The 20329-nt window shown below is 52.3% G+C and overlaps 1 protein-coding gene across 1 annotated transcript; it reads right to left on the reverse strand.

Annotated features, from left to right (window-relative positions):
- Positions 1-7169: 7169 nt before the first annotated feature.
- NXNL2 (nucleoredoxin like 2) lies at positions 7170-16556 on the reverse strand. Its single transcript, XM_004581139.2, has 2 exons — positions 15678-16556; positions 7170-7367 (listed from the first exon to the last, which is right to left on the reverse strand). The coding sequence occupies exons 1-2, from the start codon at positions 15977-15979 to the stop codon at positions 7196-7198; spliced, it is 474 nt and encodes a 157-aa protein (XP_004581196.2). The 5' UTR covers positions 15980-16556; the 3' UTR covers positions 7170-7195.
- Between the last annotated feature and the right edge of the window lie 3773 nt (positions 16557-20329).

Here is a 20329-nt window from a genome sequence, read left to right on the forward strand (position 1 = left end):
CCCTTTGCATGGACACCAGAGCACCCCGCTGAGAATTCTGTAATCTACTGAGGCATTATTTGCCACGGAGTTGTTTTTTACTATCAATGTGAGCTTGGACATTGATGTTGCTGATAACCCCTTGCAAAAGGGCCTTTTACTATTCATGCTGTCTTGGGCTGTCCCCATTGACCATATGTTAATCAGGGGTGTTAAGTCCCTGGATGTAATGGGAATCTATGTTTAAGGTTCTTCTTTCCTTGATCTTAGGACCCTCCTGTGATGCGTTTCCTCCCTTAACTGATTAAAGATTAAGTTGTAGAATGAAGACAGGTAGGAATGTGGTACTGATGGATAAGTGCCTTCTATTGAGAACTTCCTGACACAGGATTAGGATGGCTGACATCCTGCCTCAAGGTGAAACAATTAGCAGAATTATCCTTAGGAATGTCCACTTGACCAGGTGTGAAAAGTCTGTGCCAGTGTTGTGAGTTCTTCTGTATAAATAAAGCGGACAGCTTTCTTGCATTGTCCATTATGATCATGAAATTGTAGTGGTCCATCTTTTCTCTTTAAGGCTACTCCTCACACCCTTCTCGAGTTCCAAACTAGGCTGGAGCCGGCCTCCAGCACCGAGCTTAACAGATCTTATGGACTCTCCCCTCCAAACCACCAGGTCTCAGTCCCCACGCTTGCCTCCAAGTTCAGTGACCCCTTGGCTGGGAGTCACACAGGATTCATTCCTCACCTACACGCACATTGGCCCTATCCATGGATGTCCCTAGGCAACAATTACATACTCCAAAAACCCCAGAGCTCGCCACCAGGCAGCCAGCATCGGAGCCTGATGCCACTTGGTGCGCTGGTTGCCCAAAGTCCAGGAGTTGCTCACCACCTGGCAGCAGTGCCCATGGCCAGAGTCCCAAGCATTGGCTCTGACCTGGCTCAGGTACCCTTCGCAGCTGCCACGCTGCTGAGGGCTCCCCTCACCTAAGCCTCGAGGCTAAACACCCCCTTAAGGTTTATTCTTATTGGAAAGGTAGATCCAAGAGAAGGAGAGACAGAAAGATCCTCCATCTTCTGGTTCACTCCCCAAGTGGCCACAATGTTGGGAGTAAAGTCCTCGTCTTGCATGTGCAGGGATCCCATATGGGCACCAGTTCTAATCCCGGCAGCTCCACTTCCCATCCAGCTCCCTGCTGGTGGCCTGGGAAAGCAGTCAAGAACAGTCCAAAGCCTTGGGACCCTGCACTCATGTGGGAGACCCAGAAGAAGCTCCTGGCTACTGGCTTCGGATTGGCTCAGCTCCAGCCATTGCAGCCACTTGGGTAGTGAACTAGTGGATGGAAGATCTTTCTCTCTGTCTCTCCTTTTCTCTGTAAATCTCCTTTTCCAATAAAAATGAACAAATCTTTAAAAATTTCATATAGGAAGCACAGAGGACTCCAAATACTAAAAACCATCTTAAGAAAGAAGAGTTGGTACTAGTGGCACAGCACGTAAGGTCACAGCCTGCAACACTACATCCTAAAAGGGCACCAGTTCTAGTTCCAGCTGCTCCACCTCTGATCCACCTCCCTGCTAATGCATCTGAGACAGCAACACAAGATGGTGCCAGTGCTTGGGCCCTTGCACCCTGTGGGAGACCAGGAAAACCTCCCAACTCCAGTCAGTCTGGCCCAGCCCTAGGCATTACAATCACTCAGGAAGTGAACCAGCAGGTGGAAGATCTCTCTGTCTCACCGTCTCTCTCTGTAACTCTGCCTGTCAAATAAAAACAAATAAATACTTTTTTAAAATGTTTATTTTATTTCTTATTGCAAAATCAGATATACAGAGAGAGACGGAGACAGAGAGGAAAATCCTCCATCCATTGATTCATTCCCCAAGTGGCCGCAACAGCTGGAGCTGAGCCAATCCAAAGCCAGGAGCCCAGAGCTTCTTCCGGCTCTCTCATGTGGGTGCAGGGTCCCAAGGCTTTGGGCCGTCCTTGACTGCTCTCCCAGGCCACAAGCAGGGAACTGGATGAGAAGCAGGGATGCTGGGATTAGAACCGGCGCCCATGAGCATGGGCATGGATCCATGGGATCCCTGCGCATACAAGGAAAGGACTTAGCTGCTAGGCCACCACACTGGGCCCAAAAACAAATAAATCTTTAAAAAAAAAACGATGAGTCAGGTAATAGATCAGATACATATACACATGACAAAAAGAGGTAGATATTAGATACAGATAAGATATGTATGATAGAATATGGACAGATTAGACACATGATGGATTGGATTGATGTGCATGATACAGGTGATGGAAATAGGTATGAGACAGCACAGCTAGACAAGCAATGGCAGAGCTAGATGACAGTACAGACAGGAGATAGAACACACATGGAGAGAGAAAAAAGAGTTTTGATGAGAATCAAGCGCAATGGGAGCAAGTGCCGTCTCTAATCAGAGAAGCAAGATGCAGCCCCTTGAAGCAATGGTCAATGTGAATGAGCAAGTGCTGCAAACACAAACGGGCAAGCCAACAAAACGTGAGGACGAAGGCTCCAGACACACGGCCCAGACAAGCTCTGCAGGGAAGAAGGAACGGATACGGTGCAGAAGACAGGGGGGGACCCGGCTTCGGCCTGAAGACCCTGCAGAGCAGAGGCATCATAAGATCTCCTTTAACTCTCCTAACTGTCCAGTTGCTGCATGGACAAAGCATTCCGGGGGCCGCGAGATGACCCCAGACGAGAGGCTACTGTGGTTGTGCAAATGAGAGGTGTGGCGTAGGAGGAGGATCTGCCGTGATCTGCAGGGCACCCCTCAGGGGTCTAGGTCTTTCAGCAAATGCCCAGGCCATACCAGCAACCCATCATGAAAGGCAGGAGCCCTGAGCAAGTGGGAGTGGGAAGCAGTGAGATACAACCTGATGTGGGCAGACATGGGTCCAAGGTCCGTGTGGAGAAGGTGATGAATGTTGTGGGGGAGATCCCCTGCTGGGCTTGGTCAGGGTTCTTATAAAAGTACACTTGGAGGGCCCAGCGCGGTAGCCTAGTGGCTCAAGTCCTCACCTTGAACATGCCAGGATCCTGTATGAGCACCGGTTCGTGTCTCAGCAGCCCCACTTCCCATCCAGCTCCCTGCTTCTGGCTGGGGACAGCAGTTGAGAACAGTCCAAAGCCTTGGAACCCTGCACCTGTGTGGGAGATCTGGAAGAAGCTCCTGGCTGCTGGCTTCAGATCAGCGTAGCTCTGGCTGTTACAGTCACTTGGGGAGTGAATCATTGGATAGAAGACCTTCCTCTCTGTCTCTCCTCCTCTCTGTATATCTGACTTTGCAATAAAAATAAATAAATCTTAAAAAAAAAATAAAGTGCACTTGGAGAGTGGGTGACCTCACAACGGATGGCTGCAGTTAACAAAGTTTTACGGAACAGGGATGGTGCCTGTGATGATGCTTAATGGAATGTTCGAAGGAGGTGAGCTGGGCCAGGCTTGAGTATGGCCACTTTGGTGTCTCAGACGTGTCATGGCATCTGGTACATGATGGGAAGTGAGGCACAAGTGCATGATGGGAGTGGGTGTGCCAAGCCTGCAGCCAGCACAGCTCGGTGCCAGCTTCAAGAGGGAAACCCCAGTAGCTGTGATTTCCACAGACTGGGCAAGCTTTGGGGTTTCAGGTGTCCACGCTGGCTTTGGGTGGTGGCTCAGGCACTGGCAGGCCTCAGGCTCTTCTCACTCATGAGCCACCTGCCTGCATCAACAGCACGGTTTTGCATCATCTTCACTGAGGCCAGAAGTTGATGGATCAACATGGTTTGAGCTATTGTGTAAGGATCCGCATTTGTTTTTTTGATGACTGAAGGCAGGAGGAAGCTGCAATTGTTTCAGGGCCAAAAAAAAAGGAAGGAAGGAAACAAGAAAGAGAAAATTTTGCAGAAAGAAAGGGAGGAAGGAAGGAAGGAAGGAAGGAAGGAAGGAAGGAAGGAAGGAAGAAAGAAAGAAAGAAAGAAAGAAAGAAAGAAAGAAAGAAAGAAAGAAAGAAAGAAAGAAAGAAAGAAAGAGAAAGAGAGAAAAATTGCAGAAAAGAAGGAAAAAAGAGAGAGAGAGGTTAATTAATTGCAGATTCCATCAGCCCACCCTCCTCCTCCCGACTCTACGTGGCGGTGTCTTCTCCCTTCCATCTTCCTCCAAGAATGTCTCAGAAGAATAGGAGAACACCAGGCTATGAGGGGGTCTGTGCATGTGTGGTTTGTGGGGGGGAGGCTTGTGTGGATGGCGTATGTGGTGTGCTGTGCATTTGGCACTGGGTAGCTGTGTGTGCTGACAGCGCAGTATATGGCGTGCAGGTTATGTGTGGAGGTTGTGTGTGTGTTTGATACGTGGTGTACAGACTATGTGTAAGTGCACATATATAAACATGGTGTGGAGCTGTTTGCCCTGAGGATGGTGTGTGGTGTGTGTTACGTGTGTGATGTAACTATGGTGTGCGTGTGATGTGTGTTTGCTCAGCAGCTCCCCACAGGCATGTTTCCCTGCTCGTGGCTGCAAGTCTGGTGGGGTTTCCTGGTAGCACAGGAAGCTGTGACTCGACCTCTCCTGGGAGAGGGGGAAGCCAGGCCTGCAGGTGGGACATATAGTCCATCGCATGGGTTTTGACAAAACCTGCCATTCAGGTGCTTCACAGGTTAATTTCACCAAGCATAAGGACAACTTCTTAACTTGCTTAGTGGAGTGGCAAGGCTATACATTTATTACGCACACATGGCTCACTCCCAAACCAATGGGGAGGGATCCGGGTGGGATGCCACATTTCTCACCCGCTGCCTCATGGCACCTGCTGCTGGCCAGAACCACTCCGAGGACAGCAAGGCTACAGCGAAGGAGCTAGTACATGCCAGAGAAGAACACTGGTGGCTTCAGGCGGACACAGGGAGGGTCTACATACCCAGGGTGATGCCCCTCTGGCTTCCAGGATTCCCTGCCTGGGTTTCTACCATGAGCAGATCTTGTATGTATAGTGTAAGTGGCATGAGGCACTTGCACAGCAATGGGTTCTGGAATCTTCTGAGGTAAGGCTGGATTCACATTGCCTGACATTCAGAAAAACAAGCAGTTGGGGCTGTTGTGACACTAAGGAAAATGTCTTCTGGTAGCAACAATTTCAGTGAGCCTCACTCCTTCCAGGCCAGGGATCCGGGGGATGAAAGGCTGGTGTCCTCCCTGCTGGCCCAAGCACAGTGACCTCTGTGCTGGCCACCTCCCTCGCGGAGCCCCCAAAAGACCCCTCCACAGACAACACAACACCACACCTCACATATCATATACACACCACACACACAGACATCACACACAACACATATCATATACACACCACACACAGACATCATACACCATATACATACTACACACATGCACAGAAATGTCACAGCGACATCACATGCACACTACACACACACACACGTTCACAATCAGACGTCAGACACATCACACACCACACATACCATGCACATTACACACTACACACAAGTATCACTCACATCTCACACACCATCATACACACTTCACAGACAGATCAATACCACACATACCACATACATCATATACACACTGCTCACACGTATCACACACAGCATACACACTGCACACACATACTACACACACACATCAAGTCACTCCACACGTTCTTGGTTGCAGAAGGAAGTGCATCCCCATATGATGCGTTTAGGGGCAGGTACTGACCAGGGCTGCTGCCCCACAGAGGTCTCTAGATAGCTACTGGACCCCCAAGAAGCCAGGTCTGGGTTTTCAGTGGAGAGAAGGGAACTGACAGCGAAGGGGAAAGAGGGGAGGCAAGGCACAGCCCCCGGACTCCTCTGCACATTGCCCCACGGGTGGCCTCTGCAAATGAGGGGACTCCTGCTTCCTACAGGGCCAGCATTGCTCGAGTCCCAGCAGAGGGGCCCAGCAAGCCAGCAGGATGTGCAGATGTGGCTGGACTAGAGGGGATATCCGGTCCTGACAGTTCCCCAAGCACCAGGACCTCAACGACCTAGGAAGGGAACAGAAAAGACTCTCTGTGTGGCTGGTGAAGGGGTTGCAGTGAGGGCGAGCACTCAAGCCACCAACAGCCTTCCTGTTAGTGCTACAAACATGCGCACTGATTGCCTCCCTCCAAGGATCATCTTTTAGGAAATGTTGAGGTGTGATCTGTAACATGCAAATAAACAGTCTTAAAAAAAGCATTTCCAGAGGCCAGTGCTGTGATTTAGCAGGTAAATCTGCCCCGTCTGTGGTGCCGGCATCCCAAATGGGCACAGGTTCAAGGCCCAGCTGCTCCCCTTCTGAGCACGCTCCCTGCTTAAGGCCTGGGAAAGCAGAGGAGGATGGCTCAAGTTCTTAGGCTCCTGCTCCCATGTGGGGGCCCAGGAAGAGCCCCTGGGGAGCGAACCAGTGGAAGTGTCTCAAGGTATTGCCCTTTTTCTCTGCCACTCTGCCTTTCAAATAAATAATAAAAGAAAACAAAGAGAAGGAGGGGAACATGCCTAAAATGACACAGAATTCTTAAAAAAAAAAAAAACCACCATGCAGGACACGCAGTCTAAGCCTAGCTTTTACTGAGTGATCCATTTTCCTCCGGTGGCATTTGGTCTGGGATAAGAAAGGCAGAGATTCACAGGTAGAAATATTTGTTTATTAAAGCACAGAGCCTGCATACTGTATTAATAAATACAGCTATGAAGGCATATCATTAACATCTACAGTTCCCCGGGGGAAAAAATGCCCATAAATAGATGATTGTACCTGAAGACAGATGAACAGAGATGCTTTGCACAGATTCTTGGCAGCTTCGCATGAACGCAAGCAGCTCAGGGCTGGGGGATCTTTCTTCTACCAAGGGCCAACTGAGTGTCTGCAGCAGAATTGGGAAGCCATACTACGCGATCAATTTAAACACCAGCCTGCTATAGACTGATTGAATTTCAAGTCCCACCTTCACGATCGTCTCGTCAGGCTACAACCAAATGTCTGTGAGCCCGTTTCCCTGTCCCTGCAAGGTGCAGGCGGATAAAGCTATACAAAGGCACAAGCAAGTAACAGGATCAAAAGGGGGTGGAGGGATTACTACTGAGCCCTGGAAGACACAAAGCCTACCGGGAGTGACAAACGGCCGCTCCCCCGGGTGACGGCTGCGCGCAGCCTCCCAGCCGCCCTCTCCCGGTCCTGATTCAACCAGAGAAGTTCTGCAGCACGTCGTCGGCCGCCTCCACCCAGCCCTGGAAGCAAGCCAGCCCCCGCTCCCGGATCTGCTGGCGCCCCCTGCTGGTGATGACCTCCCCGTTCTGCTTCACAACCACAAGCTTGGGGATGGCTGTGATGTTGTATCTCTTCCTCAGTTCGCTGCAGGAGAGAAGAAGGAGCCGGCGGGTTAGCACTTATGTGTGTACACACACACACACACACACACACACAAACCAGGCACCCGAAGGCACGGGTGCCCCAGTACACACACACACACACACACACACACACACACACACAAGCACCTGAAGGCACGGGTGCCCTGGTACTGGCTGGCGTTCCAGTCATTACCAGACCAGCATCCTGAGCCTTCAACCACCTGCTGTGAGCGCTCCCTCCCACTGAAGTTGGTAGATTCCCTTTTTCCTGGTTATCACAGTCTCTAACCTAGCCCCGACCCAGACAAGCGCCTGCCATGCTGTGAACGCAGAGCCTTGACAACTTCATTCCTTGCCAGGTTATTCCCACAACTGCTGTGTGTGCGTACCTGTGCTCCCATACCATGACCACTAGGCCGTGGAGAGCTGCAAATGTGGCACGGCGGGCTGGAGGAACCGACATTGTCACTGTAACTAGCTGGGAACCTAAGTGGCCCAGGGGGCAGGCGATGACACACTGGACAGCAGACGGAAAACCACAGACAAAACCCAGTGCCTTTTATATCCTCGTCTGCATCTTAAGCACTTGGAAAACATCAAGTACCCATCATGATCGCAGGGGAAGTCCTATGAGTTCTGCACAAACCCACCGCCTCAGATTTCCACCCAGTGATGCGCTGCCCAGCCTCTCAGCTGCAGCCCCTGCAGCGGCCTCTATACGAAGCTGTTTCCACACCTGCCATCCTTGCTCTCCTCCCCACAACCTTCACAGGGATTATTCCAACACCGGACAGCCAGGGCCTGCCAGGACAGTAACCTCATTTCCTTCAGCTGTTGCGCTCCAGACTGTGAGGCGAGGAGGAGGAGCAACGCACTGGACACTCTCTAATGACCACACCTCCCTGGGACGCCCTGTGGAGGCTTCCCAGTTGTTCTCCCACGCACGCCACCCTCCCCTCCACCAACCATCTCTAAGCAGTTACACTCTCAAAGTTATCACGGATTTCAAATTATCGCTGTATTGTGGGACACTTCCTCAGCCCGCAATACTATGGAATTATAAACCACTTTTCAGAATGAGTTTAAACACCAAAGAATTACATGTTCTACGTGAAGCAGCCATGCAGATCATAAAATACGCTAAACAGAGGCCCAGCGCGATAGTCTAGTGGCTAAATTCCTCGCCTTGAACACACCAGGATCCCACATGGGCACCGGTTCGTGTCCTGGCTGCCCCACTTCCCTTCCAGCTCCCTGCTGGTGGCCTGGGAAAGCAGTCAAGGATGGCCCAAAGCCTTGGGACCCTGCACCCACATGGGAGACCCAGAAGAAGCTCCTGGCTCCTAGCTTTGGATTGGCATAGCTCTGGCCATTACGGTCACTTGGGGAGTGAATCAGTGGACAGAGAACCTTCCTCTCTGTCTCTCCTCCTCTCTGTATATCTCACTTTCCAGTAAAAATAAATGAATCTTTAAAAAAAACAAATGCGCAAAATGGAACCACATGAATACGCACTCAGTAGCCACAGCCTCTGCTCCCACAGACCCACCTAACCTCCAAATACTGCATGGTTGGAGTGATGGGAGATTGCGTCTTCCCTGGGCATGTGCAGACTTCTCTGTTGTCATCATTCCTGAAACAACAGGCTCAGCAGGGCGTGTGGTGCATTAGGCGTTACAGTAACATGGAGATGATTGTGAAGGGGGGTGTGCCTCTGTTCCATGCAAACATCACACTGTGTCTCACAAGGGACTGGGACACCTGGTATCTCTCGGGGTCCAGCAGCCACTTCCCTGAACGGTGAGGGGCCCTGCGAGCACTAGGAAGCACACACCTGGGGAGCCATGGCCTTAAACACACCTCTCCAAGGCTTGCATAGAGATGGCGTCCGTAGTCCATCCGCGAAGTTGGGGAAATAGTCATGGAGCAATCGTAAAGAAAGAAGAGCGATGATGAAATGAAACCACGAACAGCAATGACTGAGCCGGGGAGTGAGCCAACCAAATGCAACACAGGGTGAGTGCTCAAAACCCAGTTTGGTTCTGCAGAATCTCTGCCAACACTCCAACGAGGGACAAGGAGAGGACATGGAATATCGGGATCCAGTTAACACATGCGTCCCGTGCCAGCTGAACCATCCTTGAAAGCCTCAAGGGTTGTTCCCAGAATGTTCCCCCAGAGCCAGTGGACAGAGCCACCACACCGGCAGCTTTAGCAGCCATGCCCCATGGGGTCCCTGAAGAGGAGAAATAGGTAAACCACTTTGCAGACACAATCGGAGTGAGAAAAAGGAGCCCAGAAACACGGCTAGGTTGAAACTATGTTTGCCGAGCTGACCAACTGACGGCACAAATTCAGAGCAGAAGCCAACTCATGCCACACCGAGGTGCAGGGGAACAACCACTCAGAGAGCGGAAACTTAGCTCGGGCCATGCACAGATCCAAGACCCTCCCTGTGGGCCTGGGAGACCTCTATGGGCAGGCATCCTGGCTGTGCAAAACCCAACATTTAAAATGCCCAAAAAAACTAACCTTAACCAGAAACACAGAGCTAAGAGGTACAGAGGTAGGAGGAAGAGACAGCCCAAAGAATGTTTTGCATAAAGCCAAAGGGCCTCAGCTGAGTCCTCCGCCCTGCAACTGTGGTGCACAGGTGACTGCTACCCTTTTACACTGAGGCAGGAATAGGTCGGGACAAGGCAGTACTTATTGCATTCCAGACATAGACACAGACAGCCCGGCTGGAGTGAGACCCAGACGGGGTGGGGGGAGGCGCACTGGTCGGCCATCCCAAGGACTTGGCATCTCACTTGCCAAGCCGCAGGAAGTTCCTGGAGGACCACTGGTGGGCAGCAAGGGGGAGGTGTCATTTCCCCAGTAGCAGCCCCATTTGCCCCACAGGGCCCGAGCCCGCTGGGCATCTGAACAGTACCAGCTGGCACTTGTCAATGGAGGGTCCCCAGACAACTCCTGGGAACTCCCTGTGTCCCAAGCCCAGGGGCAGGACGTGATGGGGGTCCTTATTCAGAGTTGCCAGGGGATCCCGTTCACTCGGGTCAGCTGGCCCTGCTGGTCTCCAAGCACTGAGACTGAGGGCAGCACCCTGGACGGCATGGGCAGCCTAAGCCTGAGATGCTGCCAGGTGCCTGTATCCCTCCTCTGGAAACCACGGCCCTTCCAATCTCTGGCTTGAACTAGCTGTGGGACTTGGGCAAGCTGGTTGATGTCCCTGGAACCCAGTGGCCACAGAACAACACAAAGGGATTTCAAAAACTCTGTGAGGAAAAAGTGAATGAAAAGATAAATTTAGCAGCTATGGCATAGTAGCTTAAGCCTCCACCTGTAGTGCCAGGATCCCACAAGGGCACCAGTCAGAGTTCTGGATGCTCCACTTCTGATCCAGCTCGTTGCTGGTGGCCTAGGAAAGCAGCAGAAGATGCCCCATGTCTTTGGTCACCTATACCCACACAGGAGACCCAGAAAATCTCCTGCTCCTGGCTTTGGACTGGCCCAGATCTGACCATTATGGCCACTGGGGGGTGAAGTGGCAATGGAAGATCCCTCGCTCTCTCGGTAACAGTCTTTCAACAGAAAGAAAATAATTTTTTTCTTAAAGATTTATTTATTTTTATTGCAAAGTCAGATATATACAGAGAAGAGGAGAGACAAAGAGAAATATCTTCCGTCCAATGCTTCACTCCCCAAGTGACCACAACGGCCAGTGCTGCACAGATCCAAAGCCAAGAGCCTAGATCCTCTTCCAGGTCTCCCACACAGGTGCAGGGTCCCAAGGCTCTGGGCCGTCCTCAACTGCTTTCCCAGGCCACCAGTAGGGAGCTGGATGGGAAATTTGGCTGCCAGGATTAGAACCAGCGCCCATATGGGATCCCAGCACGTTCAAGGCGAGGACTTTAGCCGCTAGGCCACAGCACCAGGTCCAGAAAATAGATTTTTAAAAAAGAGGTAAGTTTAGAGACAGGCACTTGGCAGGGGTTACATCAACACTTCTGACACTTGCACTTCCTACCACAACACCTGGTTTGTGTTCCACTTCCAATCCTGCTTCCTGCTCACCCTGGAAGGAGCACCCTCGGGTCCCTGCCATCCACACAGGAGACCCAGGCGGAGTTCCAGGCTCCCAGCCCAGACCTGGCTGCTGTAGACACTTGGGGAGTGAATCAATGGATGGCAGATCTTTTCCCCTTCCCTCTTGCAAATGAAACAAAGTTTTACATAAAGTCTCTCGCAAAACCTTGAGATCAATGCACACACAATGTGCAGTCTTCTAAAATATTGTGCATTTCCAGGGAGCACCTCCCACAGCTCCCTGCCCAGAGATGCCGCTGTGATGGAGGGGAAGGATGGACCATATAACCAGCCCTCCATAAACACTGGCTGCTGTGTTGGGTGGGAAGGACCCCCCCTCCAATCCCAGCTGTGCTGATGATTCAGCCAATACTCTGACCCCTGGCTGCATTAACTAGTACAGGAAAGGGTAACTAACACAGTCTGTGAGAGTTCATGGGAAACCTGACTGTATGCTGGAAAAGAGGATGGTGCGAGGCTGTGCAAAGTGAGGCATGGCAACCATTCTGGCACCATGAGGAGAGACTGCGTTTGCCTGGCAGCCATTGCCTGTAGCCTGAGTGTGATGTGGACATGGCAGAAGGAGAGTCATTAACAGTGTGTCCAACAGCTTCTGACCTCCCTTGAGAACGGCTTCTGGCTACAAGGTGGCTTGTCTGAGTCAGTCCATAATTTATTTTGTTAATCACCTGGAACATTACAGCTAGTTCTGATACAGGGAGGGTATAAGACAGCCAGGACGTGAGGACTAAGAAGGAGCCTTGAGATGGCCATATTTAGCTACTGCTGCAATGCCCAGGGCCAGCTCCCAAGTCCCCACCTTGGCAACCTCAACCTGCAGACATACGTGAAACTGAACAGGAGAGGCAAATGGCCAGCCGCCTCCCCTGAAATCACCTCCGGCTCCTCTGTGCACCACACTGGGTCCACAGAAAACACAACACATTTTGCAGAGCACAATGTTAGCATCCTGATAACCAAGCATTCTCACCAATACCCAAGGGCCCCATTTCTCCTTGTCCTTGACACTGATGTGATATTTTTCCCTCCCCACACTTAAACCCAGCCCTGTCCTTGTCCTGGGCAGCACAGTGCCTCTGGATTTCAGACTCTGGATTCTTTGTGTCTCAACCAGTAGCAACTACTGCCAAAGAAATCTCTCTGAAGCTCACTCTTGGGTTCATCTGCTCCCACTACCCACCAGACACACATCCTATGGGTGTCAAGCCCAGGGCCATGACTGTCCTGGGGGCAAGAGAAAGCAGGAGACCCCTGGTGAGTTGGAATCAGATGTGGCCACAACAGATCTGTCTCTGGATCAGGAGTTAAACAGATGGGTGTATTGCACTGGGAGCCCAGTGAGGGGGACATTCCCCCGCGCAATGCCCAGCATGCAAAAAGACAGAGGGAGCCAGGATCCACAGACTCCCCGGGACCTGGTGGATGCGTTGCTTCTTCAGGCTCAGGGAGGAAAGGTGGAGATGACCAAGAACCGTGAGCACAAACACTGGACTGGTATCTGGCTCCATCCCCACAGAAACCGGGAGGAAGGCCCTCGGGCATTTGTGTGGGCACCTGACAGCCAGGCCCAGAGCTTGTATCTTTAGTCAGCATCCAGCTGGCCCCGGATGCTCTGCCTGGGCTACACTGGAAAGGTAAAATCCTTACTGACAACTTTAAGGACAAGGCAAGAGTCTTCTGTGTTTCCTTCTTATAGGTGCTCCTGCACCATCACCTGACTCCAGTCACCTCAAGGGTACCCAGCCCCAAAGGACTGCACCTGCTACCTAGAAAACTCGTGTGGTCCACCACGTATCCACCTGCTACCTAGAGAACTCGCGTGGTCCACCACGCATCCACCTGCTACCTAGAGAACTCAAGTGGTCCACCACGCATCCACCTGCTACCTAGAGAACTCAAGTGGTCCACCACGCATCCACCTGCTACCTAGAGAACTCACATGGTCCACCATGCATCCAGTGGGCAGGAGGGGACGTGCTTGGGGCTCTAAGAGAAGGCAGCTCTGAGCTCTCTTCCCAAGCATCTACCAAGTGGAGGACCCATGACACCAGTACTGTAAGCACTCCCCCTCCCCTACGCTGCACACACACAGCACTGTTGACAAAGCGCTGTGTCTGCCACACATTCATGAAGCCCAGAACACCTCCTGAAGGCTTTGCGCGTTTAGCTCTCAGTCGTGGCTGTTTCCATTCTGCTCATAATCAGATTCCGTAAGCCCAGGCTGGGATAAACAGAACAATTCTCAGAACATGCCATGCTTACACAGAACAGTAAAGGGGTTAGGGACATTCAACCTGGAGAAAAAAAGAGAAAAAGAGCTACATTCACAAGCTGAAAGATCTCTCTGAAGGTAAGAACCAAGGGCGGGCAGGGGAGGACACCCTGCTCCATGCACCTGTCTGCCTCCCGCTGGAGCTCATCAGCTTTGAGAAGGTCAGCAGCAAGAGAGAAGACAGCTCTGGTGAGCCCCAGCCAGTGCCCATGCCAGGGGGATCTGGAGGCTCACTGCAACCTGGGAAAGGAAGCAGCCCAGAGTCAGGGGAGCTGCACTGTCTGCCTCAGTGGTACATCTGGCAAATGGAGGTAAAGCAAAACAAACAAAAAGCAGAGAATGGGTCCATAACCTACCCACAGCGCTCCAAGCTACCACGTGACACATCATTATGTCCAGCAACAAAATAACCTGCCACGGTCACTCCCTGGGAAAGCCCAGGGCTGCACTCCCCCAGGGCTAAGTACTAGCACCCTCACAGTTTTACTTCTCAAAAAAGCATGTTCTTTCCCCAAAACAGCAAATGGGTGACTTCCATGTCAAACAAGTCACACAGTATTTCAAGCCATGCCACAACAAAGAGTTGTGGTACAATGGGTTAAGTCGCTGTTTGGGATGCCTAACACCCCATTTCACAGCACCTAGCATCAAGACCCACCTCTGCTTCCAATCCAGCTCCTTGCTAACCTGCCTGGGAAACAGCTCAAGTGCCCGGGGCATCGCCACCCAGGCGGCAACCCACATGGAGTTCCAGTTTCCTGGCTTTGGTGTGGTCCAACCCCCAGGGGTTATGGCTATTTGGGGAGTAAATCAGTGGACAGAAGATCTCTCTTCTTTCTCTTCTCCCCCCCTTTCCAACCCCGCCCCCCCCCCCCCCCCGCCAAAAGCCTGGTCCCTGTCTCTAACTCTGCCTTTCAAATAAATAAAAAATAAATCTTAAAAGAGGGGAGGCGAGGCTGGTGCTCCCAACCTCTGCAGAGGGGCCTTGGGAGCTCATGTGGCCACCTACAACCATCTGGCTGAGGCAATAAGCTTTATGACCTGTGACTCATTTAATTTTATTTCATTCTGCAAGGCAAGAGAGACAGAGGGACAAAGATCTTCCATCTACTGGCTCACTGGTATCCAAGGTTGGACCAGGCAAAGCCAGGACCCTGGAACCCCATCTGGATCTCCCACGTGGACAGCAGGGACCCGAACGCCCTGCTGCTTCCAGGGGAGAGCTTTAGCACTTCCCTAAATGGGAAATCAAACATCTGAGGCTGAACCATCAGGCTCTCCGCAATGAAGAGGGTACTGACCATGCCCTGCGACCAGGGACGTAAACCAGAAGGCTGAACTCCTGCATCCCAGGAGACCCCTACGCAGAAGGGCATCCCAGCCATATCTCCTTGCCCCATGGCCTCCCTGCCCTAACACCACCACCGCAGGAGTCCTGGCGCAGAGAAAGCGGCTAAGCTCAACTTTGAATTCACAAACTCAAAAGCCCAGCACAGAGGGTTTGAGCACAGCGTAGACACCTACCTCTGCCCCACGCAACACACGACTACATTTGACGTTCGCACCCTTATGGTTCTGTAAGTCCATCACTGCCGGTAAACACGAGCCCGAAGTGGGGGCCAACACCTGAGTTATTCCTCCAGCCCAAAACTTCCCCCACCGCTGCCACACACCTGGTGCATTCGCAGATCCGGGTGGCGCTCTCCCTCGCCCTCCCACCCGCTGACCGCTGACCAGAGGCGGGAGTTGGGGCAGGGACAGCTAGCTAGGTGCCCACCAGCGCGCTTAGAGCATAAAGCCCCAGAAGCGCACCCAGCCCAACCCGGTCCTGAAGGGTTGCTCAGAGAGATCCAGTGACGTTCCTTGGACCCAAAGGCGCGGCATAAGGGCGGAGCTGGGCAACCCGCCCCAGCCCAGGACCCCCCCACTCACTGCCGGCAGGGGTCGTGGAAGGGCAGCGCCAGCCAGGCGCCATGCAGCTCGTGCATGAATTCCAGCATCTCCTCGGCGCTGCCGTCGGCGGACACGAAGACCACCTCGAAGGGCGCGGGCCGCGGGGCCGCGCCTACCAGCGCCGTGTAGAAATCGCAGAGCAGTGGCGTGAAGTCGCGGCTCGGCGCGCACCGGCCCGCAGCGAAGTACAGCGCCACCACTTTGTTCTGCAGCGCCGCCTCGGCCTCCACCGCCGCGCCCTCCCGGGTCAGCAGGCGCCGTCCACCCAACACGTCCACCATGGCTCTGCACTGGAGAGTCGGCGGCCCGTCCGTGATCCACAGACCCACCCGGACTTCACCCGGACCTCGCTCGCTTAGGGCTGGAGAAGAGGCGTCCCTTCCGCTTGCCCAGACGACGACGCCAACCTCGAAACCACGGCAACCCGCCCCGCCCACACCGCCGCCTTTGCGCGCTCCGCCCAGCGCGCGCTCCCACTTGCGCCCCGACCTCTCCAGTTCCCACTTTCAGCATCCCTCCCAACCTCCGACCCTGGTGCTGCCCACGAAGTGTACCTTCCCCCTCCCTCACTACGTACCCCACCGTGCGCTCCCCTCCGCCCTGGCAGGGTCAGCAGGTACCTCTTCACCCACTCCCGGAGGCACTTGAACCAGCATTGGAGATCGTGCCGCTGCCCAGAGCCCGGGAAGATGGAGGAGCGACTAGGCTGGGGGCGAGCGCGGCTCTGGGGACCCCGGGCTCTGTTCTTTCTGGAGGGTTGCTTCTGGCCGGGCGGGTGTGTCCAGCGGGAAAAGGTGCCACTTCCGTCTCCTGCTGGCCGTAGCGCACGGGCACAGAAACAAGCTCCACACAGAGGGTCCGTGGGCCTAAGGATTCCGATGTAAGCAAACGCAGAAGAGGAAGAAGGGCAGTGAGGCACCTGTGAGTGGGAAACTTCGTAAGCCGTGCCAAAAAAATCTCCACCATCAAGATAATTTGTAACGCAGTCTTTTTAAAAAGGAAGTATAAAACTAATGCAAAAAGGTTTTTGGTGAACAAAATATTAAATATTTTAAAGGCTGGAGGAAAATAGAAATATGTTACTTTGGTAGGTAAGTTAGATACCCTCCTGGGAGGTGCACCTGTCAGGGAAGATGAGAAAGTTGACTATCGATCGTCCCTTCAAAAGCTGACTCTCTCCTGCGGGACATACACTACCATCCTGTCCTTTAGTAATAAAGGTATGGAGCCTTAAAATCTCCCAAGACCCACCTATGGAAACCAGGGGGTCCCCCCACCCCTACGATGGAATGATCCCACCTCCCCTCCCCTAATTCCTGCCCTGACCCTACCTGGAGCTTACTTTCAAGAAAAACAAGGAAGGACGGTACTTTGCCTTCACCATGGTGAGGAAAGAGCCACAGGAGGAGCACAATTTCAAGTCAGCTGGTCCCAAGAGCCCAGGAGCGCCGTGCTGGCGCTGGCTCCCTCGCGCCTCGCCCTTCAGGGAAGCAGGAAGTGGGCGGAGTAGCTGGCGTCAATGTGCTTAGCGGAGCCAAAGCCCGCGGAATGCAGAATGCTGACAGGGGACTGACGCTGCTCTGAGCAGCGGGAGCTGTGAGGCATGTAAGCCTTGCTTGTGCAAGTGCCCAACTTTCCTTAAAGCTCTGAAGTAAAAGAAACCGGGTGCAGGTCAAGTCTTTTGGTTAGCTGCCTTTTGGTTAGTTTGGCTTTTTTACCTTTACACGCACAATGAGTCCAAGTAGCCAGCCGTCCGTCCACCCCAGGAAACGTACCATTGTGTGCACAAGCACTATGTGCCATCCCTAAGGTGTTGTGAGGGATGGGGCCCCTTCCTGGGGAGGACAGCCCCTCCAGGACTGTGGTGAAGCCCTCCAGAGAAGTATAGTCCCAGGGAACAGCCACCGGCCAGCCCTCAATCTCAAGCCATTCTACTTAGGCTGTTTTGCGTGTGTGTGCCCACGTGGGCATGCGTCTGCCAGGAAGAGCCTTCTCAGTCTGTGCCCAGGGACCCTGGCCACTGACTTGCTCAGCTCACTTCAAACTGCATTCCCAGGGACCCCTGCTTGCTCTTCTGGGAGTACCAGTCTTCAGCAGGTGGGAACACCTGGTGCAGGGAATGTGTGCCCGTTGCCCCCTCCCCCCACCGCTGCTCTCTCCTTAAGGTAAGCTGGGCTGCAGGTGCAGAAGAGACAAATGAAGCCCAGCCTCTCCTCCCTGCTCTGAGACTGAACCCACTTCTCCCCCAGGGCTCCCCAACAGGGCATACACAGAACACCCGCAAAGAGGGTCCCTAAACCAGGAGCAGCAGCCGCCAACTTATCCAGCTTGGAAGTTCATCCCAAACCTCCTTCCAGAGAGTCTAAAGGTAGCTAAGGATGGGCATCTCCGATCAGCCACACATGTCCTACAGTCACAGGATGTGGCAGGGAGTCCTCCTGGAGACACCCCTGGGAGCCCCCCAACCCCACCCAGTCTGCCCTCCAACCCAAGCCCCCCTCCCCTCCCACACCCTATCTTGAATTCTCCACTCGGATTTAAGGACAGTTTCTGCATTCCCTCCCATCTGCTGGTGGTTACAACGAGGGCTAGACTAGCACCTTAATCATGTTTGAAGAGCGTTTCCAACCGTCTCTTCTGCAGAAGAGGAGCACACGAAGAGAGCGCCAGGCCTGCCACCTGACACAAAGTCAAGATGTGTGTATGATGACTGTAATGGCTCACTGATTTCTGGCACCACTTATGAATGCACAAATAAAATTATAGAAAAAAATGTTTTTTCTCTGTTTAGCACAGCAAACAAATTAAGCATCCCAGTGTACAAATATCTGGATTTCCTAGCTTTCAAATATCCATGTTTGAGTTACTTATTTTCTTATATGTACATGGCATTTATTCCCAGGGACTGATATTATGAGGTCTTCATGCTTATGTACTGAAAGACTTATTTGCTGGGGTCCGTGCAGTGGGTGTGAATAACATGAAGGTGTGAAGAGAACAGCTCCCTGACTGGCAGGGCCCGGGGAGCTACCAGCTGCTGAGCAGGGCTAAGTGAATTCATCTCTGACCACCTTGACGCAGTTTTCACCCTCTTTCGCATGGGCACTCAACCACCCCACTAAGAATTTTGTATTGAGGCATTGTTTGCCCCTGTGAGATGGCTTTTACAACCAACATGAGCTTAAGAGTTAATGTTACTGATAATGTCTTGGTGAGTGGGCCTTTAACTGCGCACAGGAGTACAATTAAACCCATGCCATTTCTGGACACCTTGTTGTGTGCCTACCCATTGCCATGAAATCTGGCTCAGACATTTAGCATGCTTTCTGGGAAATGGCTTGATAAGAATTTTACAAACTAACGAAAGTGATGAGAATATGGGCTGAAACTGCTATGACAAAAAATAGAGCTACTGGGACCATAAAGGCTATCCTGTTACTGTGACCCTAAAGGCTGAGCTTGCAGGCCTAATGGCCAACTAATGTCAATGACCCCAATCCCCATAAACCAAGGCCCCAGACCTTTTAACCCATATACAATTCAAGGTAGGGGTCTGGTTGTCACAGGCGGCGCCAAGGTTAGAGCCCAGACCTGAGGAGAGCAGGTGGGGACTGGCAAGAAGAGATAAACAAGGAATGTGTAATCCTCCCTCATTCATCTCTCCAGAAGTTGTAAATTGTGCCCCCCCTGAAGCTATGTCAAACTGCCCCTAAAGGAAACTTTGTAATTGTACTGCTTGGAACCGCATGGATGCAACACCAATGACGTAAAAGGTCTGTGCCAGAGCTTGTGACTGCTTCTGTATAAATAAAGCAGACAGCTTTCTCGCATGGTCCACAATGATCTTGGAATTCTAGTGGTCCGTCTCTCTTCTTCTTTCTATGCCTATTTCACGCACCCTTCTCGAGCTCCGAACTCAGCTGGAGCTGGACTCGGCATTTATTTACTTGAAAAGCAGAGTTACAGAAAGATGGGAAAAGACAGAGACAGAGATCTTCCATTTGCTGGTTCACTCCCCAAATGGTTGCAATGGCTGGTGCTGGGCCAAGGTAAAGCCAAGAGACTGGAATTCCATCTGAGTCTCCCATGAGCATGCAGGAATCCAAGCACTTGGGTCATCAGCTGCTGCCTTCCCAAGCACATTACCAGTGAGCTGGATTGTAAGTGGAGAAGCCAGGACTTGAATCACTTCTTATGTGGGAAGACCTAACCCTGTGTTCCAGCGCACTGGCCCTGTGATTTATTTTTAGAACAGTGATGGCCCATTGAGAAAGGACCAGAGAAAGGACACGGAATTGAAAATTAGACACTGGAGCTTGTCAGAAATGAATTGTGGGATCACAGGCAAGTCACTCTGACCAGTCTCTTTCCAGGGATATTTGAAGATTCTTCTAGAAGCACAATCAAACCCAAATTTGATCCTTGCCACAAGAGACTCCAGTAACCTAAGGTACAGATTTGGGGGGCAGGAGGGAGAAAGGTTTATTCAGGCAGCTAGCAATGGTGACAAGTTCACGGCACAACATCCCATCTCCCAGATGAAGGAGGACAAAATTTTTTAGAGTTATTTATTGGGCCACGTGCAACGGCCTACTGGCTACAATCCTCACCTTGCACACCCGGGATCTCAT

Source organism: Ochotona princeps, chromosome 14, assembly GCF_030435755.1.
Source record: "Ochotona princeps isolate mOchPri1 chromosome 14, mOchPri1.hap1, whole genome shotgun sequence".
NCBI lineage: Eukaryota > Metazoa > Chordata > Mammalia > Lagomorpha > Ochotonidae > Ochotona > Ochotona princeps.

Coding starts and splice junctions, on each gene's coding strand:
- NXNL2 (XM_004581139.2), bottom strand. CDS start 15,979: ATGGTGGACGTGTTGGGTGGACGGCGCCTGCTGACCCGGGAGGGCGCG. Junction 7,368..15,677: donor TTCCACGACCCCTGCCGGCA/GTGAGTGGGGGG, acceptor TCTCTCCTGCAG/CGAACTGAGGAAGAGATACA.